This window comes from Bombus huntii, chromosome 6, assembly GCF_024542735.1.
Source record: "Bombus huntii isolate Logan2020A chromosome 6, iyBomHunt1.1, whole genome shotgun sequence".
Lineage (NCBI taxonomy): Eukaryota > Metazoa > Arthropoda > Insecta > Hymenoptera > Apidae > Bombus > Bombus huntii.
The window spans coordinates 13,103,852-13,128,366 of NC_066243.1; the positions used below are offsets into that span (position 1 = coordinate 13,103,852).

The window sequence follows — 24,515 nt, forward strand, 5'->3', positions numbered from 1 at the left end:
AAAATATTAATACTCTGAAAGATGGTGTAATCTACAGATAGATAATAATCTCGCCGCGAAAAAGATAGGCAAAGATAAATCATTGTGCCTAAATAAGCAATCAAAGTATCTTTCGATATCGATCTATGATAGTGTATTACGAAACAATGCTTTGTTTGACTCTTCCTTGAAATCTATAAAAGGGATAATTCCTTAAATAATTCCATGTAATTCGTCAAATTCGTTTCTAAATCATTTTTAACCACTTTACATTTGAAAACAGATATAACTCGAAAATCACGAAGATATAACTTCTACTCATCAACATGAAAGAGGTATGTTGAATGTTAATTCTGTAAGTAATTTTGTTGCTTATTTTATTAGTTCTCAACCTCTTTGCTGACTTAGACAACCCTACCGGATAATTAATCGAATGTAATGTTCTCGTTATCGAAAGTGCTCCTAACTGAACTTGATAAGAACACGATATTTTCTCATTCTTCCGTTATTATATCGAAGATTAATGATGTCTCCCAATATGCAACAAGTTTGACTATTTTACAATTCTTTTAAAATGTTGAAGTTCAGATGACTCAAATAACCTTGCCTCAGAAAAACGACGAAAGATCAGTAGAATACGCGGCTAGGAGGTTTCCAGCGAACTCTGACGCGGAGGGTTATTCCGACGCTATCGGAAAAATGTTATTTACGCAGAGCAGAGGCGAGCTACAGAAGCTCTGTCCTTATTTACATGTGGTAAGTCTCCTACGGGACCAAATCCCGGACCGCGCTCGGAACCCTGATAATTCTTCCTTTGATCCCAGTCCCGTGGGCTCGAGCCTCGTCCCAGCTGGTCCTGTCTGCGCCAGGGAACCAGTAAAGACCGACGAAAGGCGGAACGGGAAGAAAAGAATCTAACCAAAGAAATACCTGTCGCGCGGCGCCAAGATTGTGGCTATGTTTCGCTACTATGAATTTCGCGACGATTGATTTCTTAAAAAATCTCCAGTCTTCTAAGCTTTTTGTGTAATAGTACAAATTTCGAGTTTAGGTTTGGAGCAAAGGCATGTGATTTAAGTCGTCTCCAAAATGAAACGAAATAGTGTTTAAACGTTAGTATTCAATACACTTTTATTTTACTAATTTTGTATATTTTACGCTGCCATGAATAAAATATTCGAAAATTTGAAAAGAAGATTTCTGGAAGTATACGAACATAAAGAGGAACTGACGACAATAGCAGAAAATTGCGAAAATTATTTAAATCTATAATCTCTATAATCCTGTTTCTGGTTATTACACTTCTTTGTGCCATGTCATTGATTTTATTTAAAAAGATTTAGAAAATCGAACAATATATACGCATCTATATGCATAACTATATGCATCGTACTTTCGGAAATAAATCTAGATGAATGTAATACACATCGTAAAATCAAATGTTACCTCGCTGAATTCATTCCAAGATTTAATTTTGTATTTTGCGGATAGTTCACAATAACCTAACATCACCTGCCACTTGACTACCCAAAATTATTTGCCTACCGTTAATCCGTATAAAGTCTTAAAATTCATTTAGGATTCGTTTGGACTCCACAAAAAATGGGAACGTGAACGCGAACGAGTGGTTGATATCGGGGCAGACGTATCTTCGCGAGGAATTTCCAATACGCCGATAAACAGTCGTTCGACCGGAAGTTCAAAGAGGAAGACGCGGGCCAGCGCGGTAACCGCGCGGTCGGAAATCGATCCAAATTAACTCGCGACGTCATTTCCAGCGTGAACCGGCGACCGGCTTGAAATTTCCGCGCGGCTGTCCCACCTTTCCCTTCCGCCACCATCCCTCTCACTCTCTCTCTCTCTCTCTCCCTCTCACTAACACCACTGTTCACTCGCCAGCTTTAAGGTGTCTTTAAGTCAGCGAGCTTGATCTGAATTTTGGCAGAGTTTCAAGTCCCATCTGCTTTAGTAGCGCGGCAGAATCTAACGAAAAGGAGAGACGCGCCGATATCATCTCGAGCAAACTAGCGGGACGACCGGTGCCACTGGACGGATATAGGGTGTCCCACTATTATGCTGATAACATTCGTAAACACTCCGACATGCAAGACAGCCGCATCGATGCCCACCTTGCAACACCGTTTCCATCTCGTCGCGTCTAGCGGGTGACGCGACAGGAAATGCTCTACCTTTCCTGCAGAGGAAAACCGTGTCATCTGGGTATTCGCTTTTACGCTAGACATCTTTTCCATTGGAGTTTGGAAACCCTCTGAACTTTGTGAAAATTGTATTTTCAATGGCCAGGACGTCTTAGGTAGTTCAGAAAAGTTAGACTTTTCAGTATAATTTCTTTGTTAGAATTTAAGTGAATAGGTAAATAAGATTTCCGTTAAAATGAGGAAAATGCATGTTCATAAATGCGTAGCGATAATAAAAAATTAGGGAAGACTTTTCCATAAAGAATGTAAAGATTCAATTGTACAATGAAGTGTCTAGCCATAGATTATTGGCTAAGACTTTTATTTGTATTCTAATGAATTAAGTTAAAATGTACTAATATTGAACTAAACTATACGTCGATTGTAATTGTGAGCGATCGTTTCGACATATATGTAGATTTTACACCAACATTTATACTAAACTTCCCTGAAACACCGTATATATCCAAACATCAAGTCTTCCTCCTATTCAACATCCTAATCAACTCTATTCCCAAATATCCATAAAACTTCAGACCCTTCGGAATTTTCCTCAAAATCAATTACAACACCAGCCGATTCCTCAGTTATTCCAGGTACGATCCTTACAAGGTCGACCGAATAATCAGGATAGAACTCAACACTGTAAATTCGTTGTAATCCCTCATCAGAGATTCCTCCACCAGATGAGGCTGCCCATTGAATTCCACAGCTACGAAATACTATCTCGTTGGTGGTGCCAGTGTCAATATGCCTGATATCAAACGCGCCACCCGGTACATAATCTCTCCTCTTCGGTTAGTTAGCGGGTCTCGAGGATTCGGGCCGTGAGTATCCTTGCTGGATAGAGTATCCCTTGGGAAGTTTTCGTCCAATCGGCTGGCTGGTCAGCCAGTTCAAATGGTGGGGGTAGAAGGACGACCATTGGTCAGTCGAGGGGCGGCTTGGTATTGAGCGACTCGCTCCGGGGGTTGAAAAAACCGCCCCGAACTGACCTCAAACGTCCTACCCTCGTCTCGTCTGGAAAGCCTGCCTAATGTTGTCCCCCCGCTCTAGCTTCTCCCCACGGGGTTTTACAGCCGCCCCGTTCTCCCCTTTCGCACCCCTTTCCGCTTCATCGGTTACGTTCATGCCTCTCGTGGCATGGTGGACGTCGTTATGCTATTTCAGATCGCTCGCGAACGAAACATTCTTTCATGTAGTTTGATACAACTGCATGTAAATTAAATTTTTGAGATTTCTTCGAGTATAATAAACGTAATTGGTATGGTGGTCGTTTTGTCACATAAATGATTTGTCGCACATTGTGACACAGACAATGTTAAAAAATTTGCAGAGAATTAAGGAAATGAAAAAAGGCAGTAGTGTGTGTCATACCTCTTACTTCATGTGAAGGTAAATTAAGTCATATGTGTGTAGGTGTATGTATCTGCACCAGACACTTCTGCACATACCTCCTCATAATGAGTTACATTACAACAACAAAAGTTACAACAAAAGACAAAATTGCTGAGTCTTATGAGTTAATGAAAATGTAAAATATTTTGTCATTCTTTCATAATATGTGTTAAAACAGTTTAAAACTTTGTGGGACAGAACGACTACACGAATTTTCCATAATTAATAAACTAAAAAGAAGACGAGAAGAACAGTATTTCGTAACGAGAGCGCAAAGTAGCTGTTCTCGCGTCGAACTTCGACAAACTTTCGCTTAAAACGGCCCGGCTCCAGGAGTCCACTCCAGAGTTTATCGGAGGATGGTAGTAACGAGGTACGTTTCAATGATGGTATTTTTTAAGCATACCTATACCTAGAACACCTCTATCTTCCACGGAAAATACAACGCGGTCTAACTCGAGCTGCCAGCGCTAAAGTATATTCAGCCGGTCTAAGTCCAAAGGCTATTTGCATAGGCGATATTATATCTTCGCCTGAAACTCCTTGCCCACCCACCGATCTCCTTTCCCCCGCCCCCCCCCTCTCTCTCTCTCTCTTCCTTACTTGCTTTTCTCTCACTCGTTTCATCCTCTGTCTATACGTCGCGTACATCCCGACGTCTCTTTCTCTTTCGTCCCCGACCAACCCCTTTGCCAACCTCCCACCCCAGGCGTAGCAGAACGTCTTGAGATCCCCGGAATTGGATTAGTAGTGGTTCACCCAAGTAAGACTTGGACTATACTCAATTTGAACTAAGATCGCGCCGCTCCGGAATGGGCAAATTGCTAAATCAGTTTTACGTGATCACCTATTCAGAAAGTTATTCGCGATCGAACGCAGATATTCCGTGGAAAGGCGGACCGGCCACCGGGCGAAGGATTTAACGAGAAAGGATACGGAGATAGGTAGGGGAAGCAAGGACCAAGGACCGATTGCCGTCGATTGATAGGGATTTTCGGCCACTTAGGATTACGAAACCCGTAGGATCGGAAGGATCCTTCACCCGCTCGTGCAACCATCAAGCTATTTCATTCGTCCTTCGAGGACGAAGTCTTAACGGCGTTATGTAATTGATCCTGACCGGGGGATGAAGAAATTGGAGACGTTTTTAGAAATGTGGAATGGTTTGTTCTCGATCGAGATTTGATCGATACAAGGCTGAACGTCTGTCTCACAAGCTAAAGTGATCAACTCCACTTTTTACCTTTACATCTACTGTTTATACTCCGAACTTACGTCTTTTTGACTTCATTGAAATCGTAATAGTTTAATTTCGCGATAAGTGATAGATATTAAATTTATCGATCAAAAAGAGGAGCAAGAAAAAATATTACAACCCTTCTTTGTGTACGGAAACCACAGTGATATATAGTTGCAATGTTAATTGCTTGGTAATTAAAGTATTTCTTTAACTAAATTATAACAAATGAAAAGAAACTAAACTTGGTCGAGCTTTTTATGTGGCTCTCGGTTCTGTAGATCAGATGAAAGGATCCCTTGTTTGTGGAGCTTGAATCGAACGGTCCGCTTCATCTCCTTCTCTTTAAGACGTCTCAAACAAAGATTTTGCAAACATTAGCGATTCGATTAAGCCGCCGTCTTGGGCGCTCGCCTTTAAAGTCGCGTGGAAGTTTCCTAGTGAAATCGTTACTTAAGTTTCTCGCATTATACACTTTCACCACCTTCGAAAAAGTTCATAGCGAAGTTCATAACATAGCCTCTCGCGGCCAGAAATACAAAACCAATGTAATGTAACGGAAGAATTAAAGTTAAACAACCCGAACTTAACGCAAACGTTTTTTGCAATGTTGTCGAAGATTTTATTCTTCGTTAATCACATGTTTGGACAGTATTTTTATATGATTGTTAACTATTACCCCTTTCCAACTATGTCATAATAAAGTACTCTCTTTTATCTACAAAATTACACAAAAATCGTAAAATCAAGAAAAGTAGATTTATGGAACATTTTCCATTTTCAAATGGTCTTCAAATGGAATTAAGTTGATGGAACGTTTATAGAATGTCTTCAAAAATGAGGAACTCTTAAGAGCTTATTGCGGGTAAGTACATACTCGTTATGAGGAGCAAAATGCATTTGGTCGGTATAGAACTTACATAAAATCTTTTTTTTTTTTTCGTATTAGAATATACTAAGACATAATAGATTTTATAAACACCAATTCCAGGTACCTCGTAACGCAATATTTACCTAACATAAACAGTAATCTATCGGGATAAACAAAACTTTCGAGTTCAAAATTCAATAAAATTTTTCACTACATAATATACATCGTATTATCCTCAACGAAAATCGTCCAATAATGTCATATTAAATTATAGCTACAGTAAACCACGACACTTAAAAATTAATTTTGAAAATTCAGTAAAGAACAAAATTTTTCACTATACTATACATCGTATTATTTACGAGAAAACCCCAGAAATATCAAACAAGTGGACATCAGTTGATGTCAAAACACGCGATAGATTGCAAATTAAATTCGCGAAGAGTTAATCAAACGGCAAAGACAAAAGGCGAAAGGGGATGAGATCGTTCAGCGGGGGTGGAAAGGGAAGGCGAAGGGCGAGCAGTATCCGTTGAAAAATCCAGCGTAAAATGGCCGGTCGTAGGTCGAGGAAAGCATAAAGAATTCCAGGGTCCCGATCTAACGCAGTTAATTTGGCGAATGGGGCTGTCCCTCCACCTTGAACATGGCCACTGCCGTTGCATATACGGGACTCCTCTACATACATATAACGCGTGCCTCTGCCTATACACACGAACACAGAAAAAGACGCGTGCACACGAGTATACCGGGTGATCCTGGTGGAGTCTAATAAAAAGCATCCCCGTGAGCCGTGGGATGGTTGGGTCAGAAGTCCATTCGGAAAATGGAGGGACTCGGTCGTCCAACTAAATCTACCCGATAACGTGCACGTATTGTCCAAGTAGGACTACGTTCAAAAATCATTCACATACTTACGGACACGAATTAAGAAACGAAACGAGGCGTAAAAAATTCATCGAAATGTAGTTGATACAAAGACGTTGAAAAAAGTTCGATAGATTCGTTGAGCAATTTTAAAAAATTTTTTCTTGAAAGGTGGAACGAGACGAAACCTATCCGGTCTGTTAGCAAGACGTATGGGATACGGCTAGTCCTGGCCAGGGTTCGACTCGACTTCCGACTTTCCCTGCAGAAAACATTGAGTCTGAGGGGTGGCCGCCTCATCCCTACCCGCCGGGATCGCAAAAGACGCTATAAATTCTGGCCATCCTATCCCCCCCCCCCCCCCGACAAACCCCCCTTGTAGACTTCCGAGGATAGTGGCCAAAAGTAAGAAGAGTAGCTATATCGATGGTCTCTCCCTTGGAAGTCGCAGTTCTTCGGTACACAAAGTGCTGCTGCGATGCTTTCGTTCTTGTCGAGACGACGGTTCCAGCGCAAACTGGACTGATTCATCGTACAGGAATGATTGACAGAATGAACGAATCAACGTTTTGTTTTTCGAGATACTTTTAAGAGAATCATAGGATTTGAATGTAGTATTGTATGTGGCTTGAATTCTTATAAAATTGTTTAAGTGTAAGGGATTGAATATTAAAAGATTTAAATAGAATTTTGTAATATACAATTTTCTGCTTTCGAAGTAATTTAATAGCATTTGGAAATAAAATTAAAAGATTTAAATCTAAGTTTCCTGATTAACATTTTTTAAATAATCAATATTGTTACGAAATAATTCGATAGTACAACAAAGGGTAGTTAACAATATTTGATAATACAGTACAAAAAAGCAATATTTAAAATATTTGATGTTGATGCACCACAGCTATTCCAAGTAAAATATTTCATGGACTAATCTAATATTAATTGAATGGAATACTACGATTTACCATAAACTAGCGATTCACAAAACGAATTCGGAGGAAAGTAAAGAATAACGGGTGCAATGAAAAACCATGAACAAACCCATCTTACTAGCGCTTCCGGACAGGAAATCTGCTTCGGCCACGGACCGTCGACCAATCGAATCTCACAGGGAATTTAACACCCTTCTGAATGGACGGAAAAAAGCCGAAATTTCCAATTTTATCGAATCACCGGTCGTCTGTCCCTTAAACAAATATTACCGCGGCTGCTGACTGATCGATAGGAAATTGGAATGAAATTTATTATGGTTTCGATTCTATTATGCGGTGGCCACGTTCGCTACGGCTTCACTTTTAAAAGAGGAGCAATCGATTTTATCGATATTCGAATCCGATAGACGTAACACATCACGTAATTACATAATCCACCTTCATCGTTCGATTAATTTCTATATGAAAACATTTATGTAACGTCGATGGTTTTTAAACGATTGTGCAACCTCTTTGCTTTCAATTTGAGGAGAAATTATGTCGGTATTTCGTAATACCCACGATCAAAGTTGTATTCGATTGACCCCTCGAAACACCCGACTGTGTTTACGTAATGGAAAAACAGTCGGAAAGGTAGTTAATTTTTCAATATCCTCTGGATCCGGACGATACCTGCTACTATTTTACAAAAGGAATCTTCTCAGATGAAAACTATAACAATTTCTTTATATATCGCACATACAAAGTTACAAGTTTCTGTAGGTAATATATCACACATATTTTAACAAATACAAAAACAGAACAAATTTATTTCACAGCCGAATAACGTAGTATACTAGTAGAACAAGTAGTTTAATGATTATCTGACGGTTGAGAGTCATCATTAAATCGTTTGTTAAAAAGAATTTGCCAATAGTTTATATAACATCGTGTAGAAATCACCCAAGTATCCATACTTATAACCTATACTGCACTTTGAAATGTATCGAGGTATAGTCATCGAATGCTTGCAGAATTTAAGTTTCGTTTTATGTTTCGAAAAGAACCAGCCTCGAACTACGGGGTTCGTTATAGTCAGCCATCACGAGAGAATCGAAGGAAAAGAGCATCTCGGGCTACAGAAAGCACGAAGAAGAGAATGCATCGAACGAAGAAGAATATCCATCGGTGCAGGCACAGCATCTGCGTGAACGACCTTATCGGAAAGACATAAACGCCTGAAATCCAGGCCGTAAATTAGGATCGATAGAATGCCGGACTCTTCTTCCGTGTCCTTCTTTTCGTTCTCTCTTCCTCCCAATCCTCGTTCTAATATTTTTACCGTGTCCCCAGATTCAGGATTCTTAACGGTGATAAACTTAGTCCACTATCCTGTGACGACTTACTTCCTGCCACCCTCTGTTTTGTCGCTGCACAGCAGAAAATTAGATACAAGTATTGTTCGAGGGGAACACCACGGTTGTCACGGAAGATAAGAACTTTACGATTGCCCACGAGAAAAATGAACTCCATTAAACGATTAACTCAGGAAATTTATTTAGATTTTTTGGTGGACTTGGCTTAATGTGGAATGTAATAGATTTCGGGTTGAAGATAACAGAATATTAAGTACGAGGTTGTATATTACAATGAAAGGAGAGTAATTGATTTATATATTGTAAGTAACAATCGTTAATAATTCATTGAAATTGAAGTTGAACAAAAAAATGTTCAATTTCTCAAAAAATGCACGAACACCAGAACATCTACCTATCACACAATTTCCCAGAAGAAGAATCCTGGCAGTCCTCCGTGACGCATTTGTTATCACAAAATCTGAGATTCTTCTAAGTTTCCTCAAACTTCTCCGACTGTTTAGAAACTGGCGAACAGTCACATACCCCCGTAGCCTCGTCACGTGACCATTACAGGAGTCAAGAATTTTTACGAGAGCCTAGGATAAGGGGAAAGGGATGACGATCCTCCTGTCGATCCTGGTGCTAGTGCCAGCAAAGAAGAGAGCCAGCTTGATGGCGGGATGTTCGACGGCTCGGAGGGGAAGGAGGTGATGGCGGTGGAGAGTCTATGCCGTAACAAGGGTGGCACGATTTCAAGAATGCGGAGCACGTTCTCAACCAATGCCGGCAGCCAGGCAGTAAAACAAATACGCCCTCGCTATATACGGGGTGTCCCGACAATACCGCGTACGTCTGCACGACGTACACGTTGCATCGACGAAAATCCCATGCCGTAGAAGGAGGTCCTCGTTACTGATACGAATAGAGGTAATGCAGCGTGTACGCAGTGAAACCTTTTCATGACCTCCTCCGGGACACGCGTCTTCACAAACGAAAAACAAATTAACTCGAGAGAGGAAGACGATGCAGGCATGAAAGAGTATTTCTACGAATTCTTGCGAAGTTCTCTTCCTCTTTGACTTCCGCCTTTCTGGAATAGTATTCGTATTCGTTTTAACTTTGTTTTTTCTAGCAGATCACTAATGTGTTCCTTTATTGATAGATAAATTAACCCATTCACTGCCAGGCCAATTTTATTAGTTGCATACACATAGTATTAAAATGGTATTTACAGTAATTTAAAAATGAGAAAGAACTACGAGATAACTCGTAGCTGGTGTCACTGAATAAAATTCCTGTCCCGACTCAGCAAACTACGAGATATCTCGTAGTCGGCAGTCTTGGTACATACGCTTACTACGAGGTATCTTTTGAGGTCTTGAATGGGTTAAAGCATTTTAAATGTGTTGTGATTTGATTCACGTAGATATTAAGTTGTATGGATACTGTCTTCCTGTTTAGGGTAGTAAATTTCAAATTTGGGACACTAGTGATCTTTTTGTTGATTGGTTGCTTAATAAATTAATATTGGAAATCTGATTAATCTAATAATTATGCGATTTAAACGGATTAGCTTAAAGATGAATTGTGTGGTATATAACTTCGATTAATTAAATTGTCGAGATATAAATTTGCTTTGGTTAACAAAATTTCTTGTTTGGATATATAAAGTGATTTCTTGCTTCATTGTCACGTTACTCTAAAATGGTTCTAAAAAGAATCTATGAGGGAAGAGGACGCAAAATGCTTGAAATAAAAGATGTCTGATCAACATAGATCATATTATTCATCGATGATGAGCAGATTTTGACAATGTTTCATGTCCTAAAAACATGTATCAAAATGAAAGTGTATGGCCATCTAAAGTTTTGTATGACCATGACTAAACGCGCAATACAAATATTTGTAATTTTGACCCGAGTTATTTTGCATTATATTGCGCCGTTGAATATTATTATTTTACGTTGCATTATATTTTATATTTTACAATTTTGATACTGAAGCCATTTTTACAACCCCTGTCCTTTTACCTTTCGGAAGATAATATAATAAAAATTCCTACAACATAAATTAACAAACCTTTTAACTTTTTAATTTTTTCCATAGCATACATATATCTTCTCGTTTAGAAAAATCAAAAGGATCATAATCGGCATCAAGTCGCGTATCGACGTTACCGGTGCGATTACGTATCGATGTGAGTACCTCTGGCTTGGAATCCGGAATAAAGCAGTCAATTACGAGTGTAGGCTCCCTTTTCAAGTATTCACCACGAGGAGCACACGAAATCCCCGGTAGAAACTGAACGCGAAACGGCCGATAAAAGCGCACAATGACTGGTACGAGCACAGAAACGCAAATGTCCTCTTTCAGCGACGGAGACGTCCTCTTTGGAGGGCAACGAATGATGGACAGGTGAAAGAAGTGGCCAATGTGGGTTGGTTTCGGCGTCTCATGTGACACACACGTCACCGGCCTTTGTTTTTTTTCACTTTTGATCGAGTGCTCCGGCTCTTTTGTCCGCACGCTTCTCGAACCCTCGTTTCTTCTCTTTTTTTTCAAGCCAGTTCGTTTAATACTGGCGAGAATTTTCTTTGGGACAACCCGAGGAAATTGAGCCAGACAACCTAGAGAATCCAAGAAAACGAGTTCTACGACGATAATGGGAAGTATGTGTTAAAGGATGGCCAATATAGGACCTCTGTACGTTAAAACGTTACCCGCTGCTGATAAAAATCAATTATTGCCTCAATTCGCCAATTAACCAAATAATTTTTCTATTGTGTGTATCTTCTGATTAAATTATTATATCGAATCTATTTTATTTTTGTAATTGTTAGGTTTGTAATTGTTCAGATTCTGTGAATCTCTGAAATACTAAATTTTCATTAAATCGAAGAATATTTTTGCATCTTAACCATGTTTTCGAGATATGAGGCTACTGTGTAAAGACTTTAAATCCTTATGTACATGAGCAAGGTATTTTGGGTACTCAACAAGTATTATACGTGTAAATAAATCTAGACCTTTAATATTTAAAACTATTTGTATTAATTTTAGAATAAAAATTTCCAAATGTTTTCAAAAAAAGAATACGAAATTATTAAATGAAATACAGGAATAAATATAGAAATTGTAACGATCAAAATCAGAAAAAATTGATTAAAGAATCATCGTTGTGTCTTCGTCAATTCGTCTATGCTAATTAAATCTTACGCAACGAAACTTCTAATATAATTCAATTAAAAATCAAAGCAACCTGTTCCTTCTCGCGAATCATGAACCTGCAATCCACTCTTCTATATCTCTTCTGATCTCTGATCTTTGTTCGCGGTCAAATAACACGTAAACGACTTGCTCCCGTTTTTTGAAAGGGTCTGCGAACGATGGACCAGTTTTCCACCTGATCTGGATCACGATCCATTTTTGTTCGTCAATAGCGTCTCATCCCTTCCAGCGGAACCTGTTTGCTCGCGTGGCGAGAGGTCCTGTCCTCTCCAACAATCTCGCGGATCCTGTTGGGAAACTGGTCCATCAGGAAGGCGATGCTGCCGCCTCTCCGTAACAATGGCCACTGTCCACTGTCTATTGTTGACGAAGGTAAACCGCAAAATGAACCCAGTTAGCCTTTGACTCTTATTCTGAAATCGTTTCGGTCAATTTCCGCTGACAGAAAACTGGTCCACTAGAAGGGGGATGCTGCCGCATCCCTTTGTATTTAATGGTCAGTATCTAGTTAAGAGCAATAAACTCGAACTATAAAACGTAGAGCCGGTTAGCCTTTGCCTCTCTTGTTGGGATAGGATCATCGAAAGCACTCCTCTTTTTTGGGGTTAAGAATAGTGTCCCGTTTGTGGATAAACAATTGAGGAGATATGTGGGAAAGGTGCCCATAAGAGAAGATGATAAATTGAGTAAATTAATCAACTAAATTTGAATTATTAATTATAATTTCTGTTACGTCGCGTGATTGAAACCGTGCGACATCCCTCGGTATTGGGTCGTTAAGGGTCCGCTGACCGTTATGTACACCCTCAACAAACCTAAGGCCCTATCATAAATTAAATCTTATTAGCTTGCAGAAACCAGTAATCCTGCAAATATTTTCGGTTTATAGCTGATACTTAAAAGGTCCTTAGGTTTATTGTGCGCTCTTAGAAATTACGGAACAGCTGGTAATTATATAATGGGAAACCCGGATATTTACCTAATGGAAATGTCTGGATTTTTCCATGAACAATGTCACGTGGGTAGGATGCTTACTCCTCCTATCTTCATTCATCAATCAATGGGAATCACCTTTCATAACGAAAAGTGTGAACAACGAATCAGCCCCCTTCGTTGAATAATTACATGCATACCGACCTTTCCTCCGGAAGTATATAAGAGCGGACAGTTCGAATACTCAAACAGTTACAGTACCAGTGAGATCCAATCCAGTTTCGAGTTCTCAGTTCAATTACAAGACCATTCGAATAGAGTTCAGTACGAATAGAGTTCGAGTTCCAGTTCAGCTCGAATACGCTCAACCCTCAAGACTTCTTCGAAGACCACCTAACTATCCGTACTCAATCTCGGTCTTCAGATCAGTCAACATATCTACCCGGATTCTCTCATATCAGAGCAATCCATTTCTTCGTCACCTATATCTTAAGCAGCGGAGTTACTAACTTATGTTATTGTACAAAGTTGTTGGAAATACATATTTTATAACACTGTTAATCGCAGCGATATACCACAACAACCACCCCTATTATCTTAACGGAAATCAGGGGATCGATCGATTCGCGGTGTCGATTCTTAGAATCGTAACGGGAATTTACGACCGCCGTTGACGCGCTTCCTGCCGATCGCGTCTCCCCACGATCGATCGAAATTGCAATTTCTCTTAGAGAAGTTTATTATCTATCTGTACGTATGTTTACCTACGCGCCATTTTTCAAAAAGTTTCGAAATTATTAAGGGGAATAGTTAATATGTATAAACGTAAGTATTGTATAATGATGTGTTAAATGAATTATTTCTTATCAGAAATTGGATATTGGAATTGAAGTATTCTTGCAATATAGTACTGCTTCGAATTTTGGTTTGTGTTTAGAGAATATTTCTTTATGTGAATACAGAAAATTATATCATGTCAGGAATTCGTGAAATGACATACACATAGATCGTAGATGTAAAAATGTTTCGGTGTATGTATTTGAAAGTTTTCCCGCCAAAGAAATTTTACCTTCCGATTCTTCAATCCTTTAATCTGCCCCCTAGTGTATTCCATAACAAACTGTAGGAAAGAGCTTCGAAACTGTGTAGAACTCTACTCTGACAACACAAGATAAATGGTTCAAACCGCTCAGATCACGCTTGACAGAATAGCCCTGACTTTAAATGGGGCTAGCAACGAGGTGCTTACTCTGTTTCGATACTTGGTCTGAAATTCAGACATTTCAGAATAGCATCTGTTGTAGATAATACAGATTCCATTCGTGGGATGTATGATAAAGAATAAAAGACACGAAATTTAACAAAAATTCAAGAACATATTTAAGGATGAGGGTAATTAGTAATTGGTGAAAAAAAGAAATTAATTTACATAAAGCAAAATCACGTTAAGATTCTGCGAAAAATCCAATAGAACGTTTGTTGTTTCGCTTGTCTCCAAGCAACACTACGCCGCATATCAGGTGCATACGAAGTGTTGCGACGTACCAAAAGTGTTATGGATTACTAATGCGAAAGTGAAAAAAGTAACACGTTTCCTGTTTCGTTTTGAGATGTACGCAACCAATTCACGACCAGTGTGCAATAATAATTTATCTGAACAACAACAAGTTAAACTGCAGAAGATCAAAGAGCTGACGAGAATTCTAAAGGTCGACTGACGCAAAAATTTGAGGATTATTTTACAATTGTATAACACGTACTTCTTGTTCCGCAGGATACAGACAAAAATCTGACTGTTTGCGAAGAAATATTGGCAACTTATATAAGGAAACGACTAAGGGTATGTGCAAAATCATTTCACCCTTCCTTTAATATGAATCATTTATTCTTTTTCACTGATGAACATCTTGGTATTTGTACAAATATATACGATACATAACTTTGAGGATAAAATTGAATAAATGTTGAATGAACTTACGTTTTACATATGTGATGAATATCGAAAGTTGTAAGTAATCTCAGTCTTAGGTTTGTAATACTTAATATAGATATAATTAAAATTCAAGTGTAGCCTGTTGTTTACTCAGTGCAAAAAGTTATATGTGAGATAGTAAGAAAACCTGTGAATAATATTTATAAAATTATAGAAATCCCCTGGACGATTTTCTATCCTTTTTATTTTTTCTTAGTTTACTATCCCTTGTACCAGCCACCGTGGCTGCGATATCCATAACCGTATCCACTATATCCTCCATATCCATGTCCACCGTATCCACTGTACCCACCATATCCACCATATCCACCATATCCACTATATCCGTGACTATAATATAGAGGCCAACTTGGATACCATCCAAAACCATACCTAAAATTGTATTTTGTGAACATCTGCACATACGAATGCCTTACTACCCTCAGAATCAAACTGTTTCAAATATTCTTGTATAACAATCGAACGAAAAGTTCTCATACACTCTAAATATTATATATAGATTGTACATTAGATTAATTCAATAAATAATTGTGCAACTCTTTTTTCAAAATCAGTCTGTACCAGTCATCGATGTTTCCTGGTAAATATTTCTTTAAATTCGATTCATACACTAAAATCTGTACAATTTTCTGAAAATAAAATAGGAGGAAGCAATTAAATAACTTCATAGCCTATGACTAAGAACCAAATTAAAACATAAAACTCTATAATAGCACAGGAAATTTGTTAAGACAACGCAAAATATTCGACTTCCTCTTACAAAATCCGCAAGAATATCTGAAGTAAGCGGCTATTTTTTCCGCAAAACCTTCCTAGATTCGTCACAATTTCTTACGACAATCTACATACCAGGGCCAGTAACTATATCCTATGTAACTCCACGGATTCCAACCATAACTTCTTTTTGCCACTTTTTTATCCTCAGCTGCATCCTGAGAATTCGGCTCGGCCTGATTGTCAGCAATTATTTTTCCTGACACGTCGCTATCGTCCTTTACTTTTTCAAGTTTGTTGTTTGGGAGCACAGTGGCTGTTCCCAAGGTGAAAATGGTCAAGAATACCAATAACTAAAACGATAATCAAGATTCGTTTGTACGAATGGACTAATATTATTAGTCAAATTTTACAAGTCACAAATCATAGGTTGTTAATAGACTAGGAATTTGTTGTATTTATGAAAAATTTAAAAAGACGTGGGCACTCGTTATAATAATCAATAAATGAAACAAATTTCTGCTGAAGTTCCATCTTTTTAGTTGTATTTGTAAAAACACGAACTTGCTTAAATCTTTATAGTCTGGTAGTATTATTGATTTCTTGTGCATAACAGTAACAAGTTTGATAATAAACCAAATGAACTTTTATGAGTGAGCTGTATTAATTTTAAGTCGTCTGATTATTTTGTTGAACTTAAAATTCTAAAATTGTACGAGAGAAAATTAATAACTTATAATTTGTAACTTGTACCAATTCACTGATATCGTTAGATGGTAAATTACTATGCGAAAGAGTTCTATTATCACTAAAACACTAATTTCTTACTGGAATTAATCAAGGAACATTGTTTGCTAATTCAATAGACTAAATTCGTGAATATTGGAAACTTTGTCGATTATTCTTACCAGAAGATTCATGTTAAACTTGATTCACAATACGACTGTGTGATCCAAAGAGTGGGCTGTTCTTTTATACCTGATACAGTTCAGAAATTATTTACCGTGTTACATATACCTACTGAATTCTCGATCCACAACTATTTTCTAATGCCTAAATTAGTCTCTGTTACATTTTCCATCTATGGATAATAGCATCTCATAACTAGTTACATACATTGATCATGAATTCATCTGGATCGAACGAAAGCACAAACTCTTTAATGGAAAAGCGAGCATGTAATCAAAATCTGGTTTTATTGTTTTGGTCATTGATTAACTGAATTTGATCTAGTATTTTATGGCAAGTATACGTTTCCTTGAAGCAAGTTTTTATATACAGGGTGTGCGATTTTTATCTATTATTGGAAATATCTAGAAAGAAGGGTGGTTAACTGCGATGAAATCGGCTTATGAAATTAGACGTCTGTCATTAAAAGGTTTCTCTGACTAATTTTGGAAGTTGTTAAAATATTTAAGGAATGTTTCGTTTCGAACTTGTTGAAGATGAATTCTCTTTTCATAATTTTTTAAAGAGCAGACGTTTAATACTTTTGTTGGAATAATTTCGCTTACTATATGATAATTCGAAAATTGTTCACAGAGCAGGAAATACTTCGAATGTCAGCAAGAATATTTTCGATTTCTCTTAGAATATCTCTCAAAATATAATTCGTTATAATCACCAATTAACTAATTTCTTTAATCCATTCGATGAGCTCCAGTTTTAACAATCAATGCCTTCCCATCATAGACATTATCAATGAATCAAATTAAAAATCATAATCAATTAGTACCCAACACTACTCTCCTATTCCATAGTATATCTTACTTCCGCCGTCTGTATTCAACTACCATAATCACAATCTCTGTTCTCTAAAATAGCACGTATCTCTTTTTCGAAGCTAAAAGTAGCAGCTCGATCTAACATATAATAATCAAGCGCAACCACATCTAAACAGTCACCACATGAATATAGCGTGTGTGCTGACAATTTCACGGCAATTTCGCCGATTGTAAAACACCATACGCAACGCGTCCGAGTAATCCGACCACCCATAATGTTTGCAATCCGGCATTGTTCGCGAAAAAAAAAATCGAGTTAATGAGGTGAACGAAGCTGGGAACGTTCTCAAAAGATGCGTGTAATTTCGCGGAGTTTCGCGTGTCGTGCAATTAGCCAGACAAGGTAATTAAGTAATTAGCTAGATACAGTGTTCGATCGAAGCGTACTCGAAGCGAGTCGACTACCATTCGAGGAGTCCACCGACAGGAACTCGCGTTTATTATATAAAAACCTGAACCTTCTCCCTATTCCTTGTCGCGTTGAAAACTTGTGTCGTTAATATTTTTCTCCTCTTGTCGTAATTGTCCCCTTAAGGAGGTTTTGTCACACCAGTCCAGGAAATCGAACCAGCGACACCGTTTGCCGCTGGACTTTCTCTGGGTGGAGAACAGGTGACATAATCGACATACTTATGAAAGTACAGCTGGTAAATATCTAAACTCGGCTCATTGTCCGGTGACATAATCGGTATCGTTGGTAATATGATCATTGCCCTAACTGATCGTGTGTAATGTGTAAAGGTTCGTTTACTTCTTACGTATTCAAATAACTCCGATTACTCTGAGACGGACATTATCGCATGTAGGTAAATACGATTGTTTAAATAAAAAGGAAACGTTGCAACTGCGAAAATATATCAAAGAGATGTTGAAACACAAAATGCATTTGTAGCATAAAAGTACTTTTTGCATTTATGGAAAAGATCCGAAGGTATAGAAAATACGCATAGAAGTAAAAATGTTAAAAATATCAGAAATAAGTAAAATAAATTTTTATTTATCTATTTTATTTGTCTATTCATATAATGTAATATAAAAGTAATACGCCATTTCATTTTAAGAAAATAACGGTAAGAAAATTTATCATTCAAGAATGGCTTCAAGATCGATTACATTCAAACTAATTAGCCTTCGTTAAATTTACTTCAATCTATTTCAATGCTTGTAACCTTTACTCGTACAAGTCATAGAATTGTGCGTTAAATGATTGTACTCGTTATACGCACGTACTAACTGTAAGATTCGACTTGTCAGACTTCTATTTCTGTTCATGTTAGTAATTAGATGTATAATTATCGTAGATGAGACTAGCATATTTTCCCGCTAGTGACCGTAAATTATTACGATCAAAAGTGGTATAGTAATCTATTTCATCGTTCAATTTCTCAACCATCAATTAATTTAACCGATTGCTTTTTGAAAAGATCAGTCTCGTACGTAGAAACAGTTTTATTTTCACTTGTTCTGCAGTATCGCTCGATTAACTTGATCTCTATCGATATCCTTAATGAATTGACTTCCCACGTTGTGCAACAATAGCACAATTTTGTGGTAGTATAATCGTCAAGGCAGAAAGTTTCAAAAGAAATTGACTTTTATCGTTTTAATCGTTCAACCAAAATATTTAGATAATCGTTCAACGGTTTTGTACAACTAGGTAGAAATTCTTTAAAAAATGCCTCGTATAGAGCCGCACTGAAATTAGTTACGGTAGAAATTCTTCCAGAAGTATTTGAATAATAATGTATATTCCTCTCGTTCGAAAATATAAAGCGCAATATACCGAATGTGTTTATACAATCTAATGAGTTCCAGTTTCCTGAATAATTTAGCAAAATTGTGGCAAAATTGTAACATTAATAGATATCGACATAGATATAACTATAAAATTGTATCCTTCTTTCAAAATTCCAAATTTCGCATTTCTTCCTATGATATTTTCCAAAAATTTCTATTAGCAACAGAAATATTCTAAATTTTCTAATAACTCTGCAACATAATTTTCCAAAAAAATTCAAAACATCATACGATTACGTTCCATTAATGTAACAATGAAACACATTTATTACATATATTCTTTCTTAATAAAAGGATTAAACTAAAAAGCAAGCAGTCCAACTAATATGTCCTTTATCATCTACATCCTATTATTAACATATACATATTCTTCAATACAATCCATTAATAAACTTATAAATCCCTTCTTCTAGTAACTAAATACGAGTAGAACAAATTTTTTTCAAATTGAATTCAATTACGATTAAAAGTCGTATTTTTGTTTATTAAAAAACCTCTACTCTGAATCGTTGGCTTGTGTAATTAGATTCCATGGCTATACGTGGAATTAAGCGCGTGACCACATCGAACGTATTGTACGCGTCTTAGCGAACTGTTGTCGTTCGATTTTTTGCAATATCGCGACGTTCTTTTCCCGCGTTATAACGTGCCGCTTCAGTTGTCGCAAATCAACGAGCGGCTCTGTGCAATTGAGGTGAAACTCGACATTTCTTTCCGATGTTATGCAAAAATCCATCCCCGCCAGCTAAAGTTTCGTTTAACGACGCTCGAGCGCGACACTGATCGCACAGTCCTCGTGGAATCTCGAGGCACAAAAGTACTCTTCGTGCCACTTTGTAAAACTTTCTCACACGATGAAACATATCTCTCTATTCTTTACATTTTTCATCAAAATTTGACCGTGAATTGCTTCGATATTTGATCGTGAATCTCTTCAATATTCAATCAAAAATAAGTTTAATCGAAAAAATTGATATTTTCTCGCAAATTAATCTAATATTTAACACAAAATTGTGTCGATAGTTTAACAAAAATTGAAAGAACAGTTCGTTGTTAGAAGTATTGCATGAAGGTTATATCATGTGGCAATCAACGATACAAAGAAGACGCCACTGAAGATAACACGATGGTCGCTATCTCGTCATCACTCGGTGCATAAAGTGAAATTTCCCAGCAGAAAGTGTTCAAGCCTACTATAATGAAGCTTAGGAAATTCTACCTCCTATGTTACGTGTGCGTACTGTACACTTTCGTTCAGTCTAAGAAAACAAATTGGGAAAACCAGTCCACACCAAACCCCTCCTCAGGCTCGCAGGAACCAACAGAATTTTTAAATGTAAATAATCCGCGAGACAAACGGGCATTAGGCCTGATTCTCTCAGGCTTGGCGCAAGTTTTTGGCTACACGGTAAGCCCTGTGCAAATAGCCTCGTTGCCCAATCCTAATTCCGAGTCAGACGAGGCAAGAGCTACTAACAACACTCAAACAAACTCTACTCAATCGACTACATTAGCTCCAAGACAGCGAGAAACGATCAAATTCACGGGTGTGGTGAATTTTAGTAATGGAACAGGTGTATTAACTCAGTTGCAACAATATGAGAATATTTTCCATGGTAATTCATCTTCTACAACCTCCAAACCGCCTTCAACATCATCAACGATGCCACCACAGATTGATCCAAGGAAACAGACTCCTAATCAACCACTACCACCTCCTCTCTTGGTAAAGATCCCTCTACCAGTTATATCGGAGCCTTCCTTACCGACAGTACCTCAACCACCTCTTCCTGAGATTCCTTCTCAATTCATTAATCTATCCTACCCTGAACCGTACATCAGTTCAATTCGCAATGAACAAGGAATGGTGTACAGAAAGAACGTGAGCACTGAAAAAGTGACAATAGAAAATCAGCCAATTTATAATGCAAAGGATATTCAATCGCCACCTCCTCCAATGTTAGTTCAACCGCCAATGATACATGATCCTTCACCTACATCTCCTTCTTATAATGAAGATCCAAGATGGAAACAAGAGTATGAAGAAAGACTTGCAGAATTGGAGCGTAAACAGGAAGAGCATGCGAAGAGATTGAGGGAACAAGAATGGTACAGAAATCGTCAGAAGGATGATAATTATAGTGGTGAGGAAGATGGTGATTCAAGGAAGCAAATAGATCACGGAGATCAAGATTCTGGATGTAGAGGAAACCAAGAGGAAAGCGATAAAGGAAAACCGTTGAGAGAAGAAGAAGATCAGTCGAGAGAGAGATATGAGAGTGAAGAAAGGATTCGTGAATATCCTACGAATCAAAAACAACCTGCAGAAAGTGAAGAAGAAGAGTATTATAGGAACGATGATGTTTATAAAGAAGACACGCCTCAAACTAGTGAAAATTATACTAGTATACAGTATAGTGAACCATTACCTTTGAGTGAAGATGATGAGGAACGACGACCTGAAGATCTTCGTAACAGTTATGGGGAACCTCTGTACAATCGTGAACTGATTGATGATGGATTTGTGAACTTTTTTGGAAGACTCAAGCAGCCATTGAGCAATATTTATAGCTCGTCTGTGCCTGCTGAATCGGAGGAAGAGGTTTCGAAAGAGGAGGAAGATTCGCGTGGTAATCAGAAAGATGAAAATGAAAGTGATGAAAGGAGCAGAGAAGAAGATGTTCCAGCAAGAAACAAGTATGAAGAATATACTCTGGAGGAAGATACAGATAACAGGAAGAAAGATGAAAAAGGATCTAACGAAGATAATTCTGAGTTACCAATGAAAATTTCCAATAATCAATCGAATGGCGAAAATCGATCTTTTTCCGCCGAAGAACGGGATGTGGCAGATGAATTGGATTTCAGTAAATTTATGCCATTAATTGTTCCTGTTCGGTACCTGAATGCCCCTGAAGAATTAAGAAAGACAAAATTGAAGTCATCGACAAATGAAAAATCAGAGAAAGATAATACTTTAAGAGCAGAAGCCTCAAAAAAAGTCTCGTCCAAAGAGCCAAAGCGATCAAAAAAGGAAAATTTGAAACCGATAATAGGTGTTGCAGAAAGAAAAACAGCGAAAAATCTCCACGAGGGTGAACAAAAGGAAGTGCAAATGTGGCCACCGCCATTCGACTTTATTTTCGATAGTACAATACATACTAACATTGTTCCAAGAAATTCGAACGATAATGACAATATTAAGGTATCGAATAGTCAAGAAAATCGTAGAAAATTTGAATCTTCTAATAAAATGAGGAAAGAAAGACATCGAGAAGAGAAAAGTCAAGTAAAACTTGATAATTCAAATGAAAGACCGTATGACTATTCTGAAAATATTTATGACCAAGGTTTTAAAAAGGAACTCGAATTTAGAACAGTTCCTGGAAAACGACTGATGATGAATAGGCCTATAAATACTGTGAGTTCAAATAGAACACATTTTGAGACGAAAACCGTGAAATCTAATCAAAATGATAATGATAGAAAAGAAATACCAGATTTTTTAAAGCGTTATAAGCATATTTCAAATAATAATTATAGATTCACAGAACGACCAAATATCGAAATAAAAAATTTTCCAGAGCTGCAGGACCCGAGTTCATTGAATTCTAAGAAATTTGAATCCTCGAAACGCAGTATTGAAAGAAATCAACCATCTTCAAAAAATAAAAAGCAGACAAATGTTAAAAATCGTATAATGCAAGATACTCCAGTTTCTCGACAGAAGTTTGAATCAACGATGTTTCTCAAACCTGGAGAAAATTATAATTTGTTCAATTTTGGTGAACGTGTTTATGATTTCAATTATGGCAGGGGAAACGACAGATTGTCCGGAGTTTTTGACGGGAATAAAAAAATTGGAAACGTTGAAATAATTGGCTTGACCACGCCGCAACAGGACGTGTATCGCTATGACGAAAGTTTAACGAAATTCACCAGTGAACCGGAAAGCAGAAGCGAGAAAGTCGGAGATTACGCGAATGGTGCTACCACTATAAAAATAGTAGCACAAGAACGCATCAATCCGAATGAACCAATTAGTTATGTCGATTATTCTCATATTTTATAACTTGTTATTACTTTCAAGCTAATTGTGCAATATGATCTATTTTCAATACTTCGTTTTTTAGTAATTTAACACGTCGAATTTAGAAATATTTTAAATATAGTAATTAAAGGAATTTAAAAGAATTTTTAAAATATTTATCAGTGTTTTGTTATATGATTCATTTGAAATACTTTTTCACTAATTTCAACATTTGTTACATTATAATATAGTGAAATCAATCATATTTCATGCTTTGTGCTAAATAATTGGAAAATATAATAGGGAAATTGTAAAATGATCCTTTTATCACGTATATATAGTAATTATAATTTAATATATTTACTAAAAATTAACCTACAAATACACATATGTATTTTGTGTATCACACATAATATATAATACTCAAAATAATTTGCCTAACTGAAAATCTCAAGTGTATATTTAAAATTATTTAGAACCCGAAAAAAACATTGATTTTTTAAACTACTCGCATATATATATATACGAGTTAAAATTTATATATATATATATACATAAATAATTAATACGTCAAAAGATATTATATGATTTGTTATAGAAATTGCTATAGAAAATGTTAAATACTCAGTTTCGAAATAAAATGTTGTAAGATGAAAAAAAATATTAATTTTTTGGTAATTTGAAAACAATATTATTTCCTTAACCTCTTTTCTATCGTCTTTGTATAACATAATAATTGAGATGAACGTATGGCAATTACAGAAATATTCTATGATATCGCATGTATGTTACAGGACAAGCGACAAGAAATGCAAAGACGCAGTGAATTGGAACACAAAATGACGGAAATTCTCGAAAATTTGAAAACCCGGCTGCTGGTCGAGTAATTCCTATCAAGATGTATACTTATACGTTTTCTGATTTAATTTTGTAATAAGTAATGAGTTCACTGCATGAGTATATTATTGAGATTAAGTACCTAAATTATTAATACTGAATTACCGAGTTAGCAACGTGCTATAAGAAATACATAATACGTACAAAGATAAATCACTTACCAACTTTTTGTCCTCCTGTGTTGTAATTCATATCTAGAATGACTAGAACTTATTCACTTAGTTCACTTATCACATAATTGAAACTATATCACTAATTTATTCGATTTTATTTAAGGAAATTGTAATTTTAATTTACGACGTGCAGGGGACGACATTTGA

At 37.0% G+C, this 24,515-nt stretch overlaps 2 protein-coding genes across 2 annotated transcripts; both read left to right on the forward strand.

Moving 5' to 3' along the window:
• Window positions 1–305: 305 nt before the first annotated feature.
• On the forward strand, window positions 306–24,505 carry LOC126866817 (uncharacterized). Its single transcript, XM_050620775.1, has 6 exons — window positions 306–314; window positions 568–735; window positions 13,851–13,955; window positions 14,480–14,689; window positions 14,755–14,820; window positions 24,093–24,505. The coding sequence occupies exons 1-6, from the start codon at window positions 306–308 to the stop codon at window positions 24,183–24,185; spliced, it is 651 nt and encodes a 216-aa protein (XP_050476732.1). The 3' UTR covers window positions 24,186–24,505.
• On the forward strand, window positions 20,073–23,826 carry LOC126867182 (golgin subfamily A member 6-like protein 22). The gene has a single exon (XM_050621424.1). The coding sequence runs from the start codon at window positions 20,467–20,469 to the stop codon at window positions 23,338–23,340; it is 2,874 nt and encodes a 957-aa protein (XP_050477381.1). The 5' UTR covers window positions 20,073–20,466; the 3' UTR covers window positions 23,341–23,826.
• Window positions 24,506–24,515: the final 10 nt, after the last annotated feature.

Coding starts and splice junctions, on each gene's coding strand:
- LOC126866817 (XM_050620775.1), top strand. Junction 736..13,850: donor TCTGTCCTTATTTACATGTG/GTAAGTCTCCTA, acceptor ATTTCTTATCAG/AAATTGGATATTGGAATTGA. Junction 14,821..24,092: donor ATATAAGGAAACGACTAAGG/GTATGTGCAAAA, acceptor TGTATGTTACAG/GACAAGCGACAAGAAATGCA.
- LOC126867182 (XM_050621424.1), top strand. CDS start 20,467: ATGAAGCTTAGGAAATTCTACCTCCTATGTTACGTGTGCGTACTGTAC.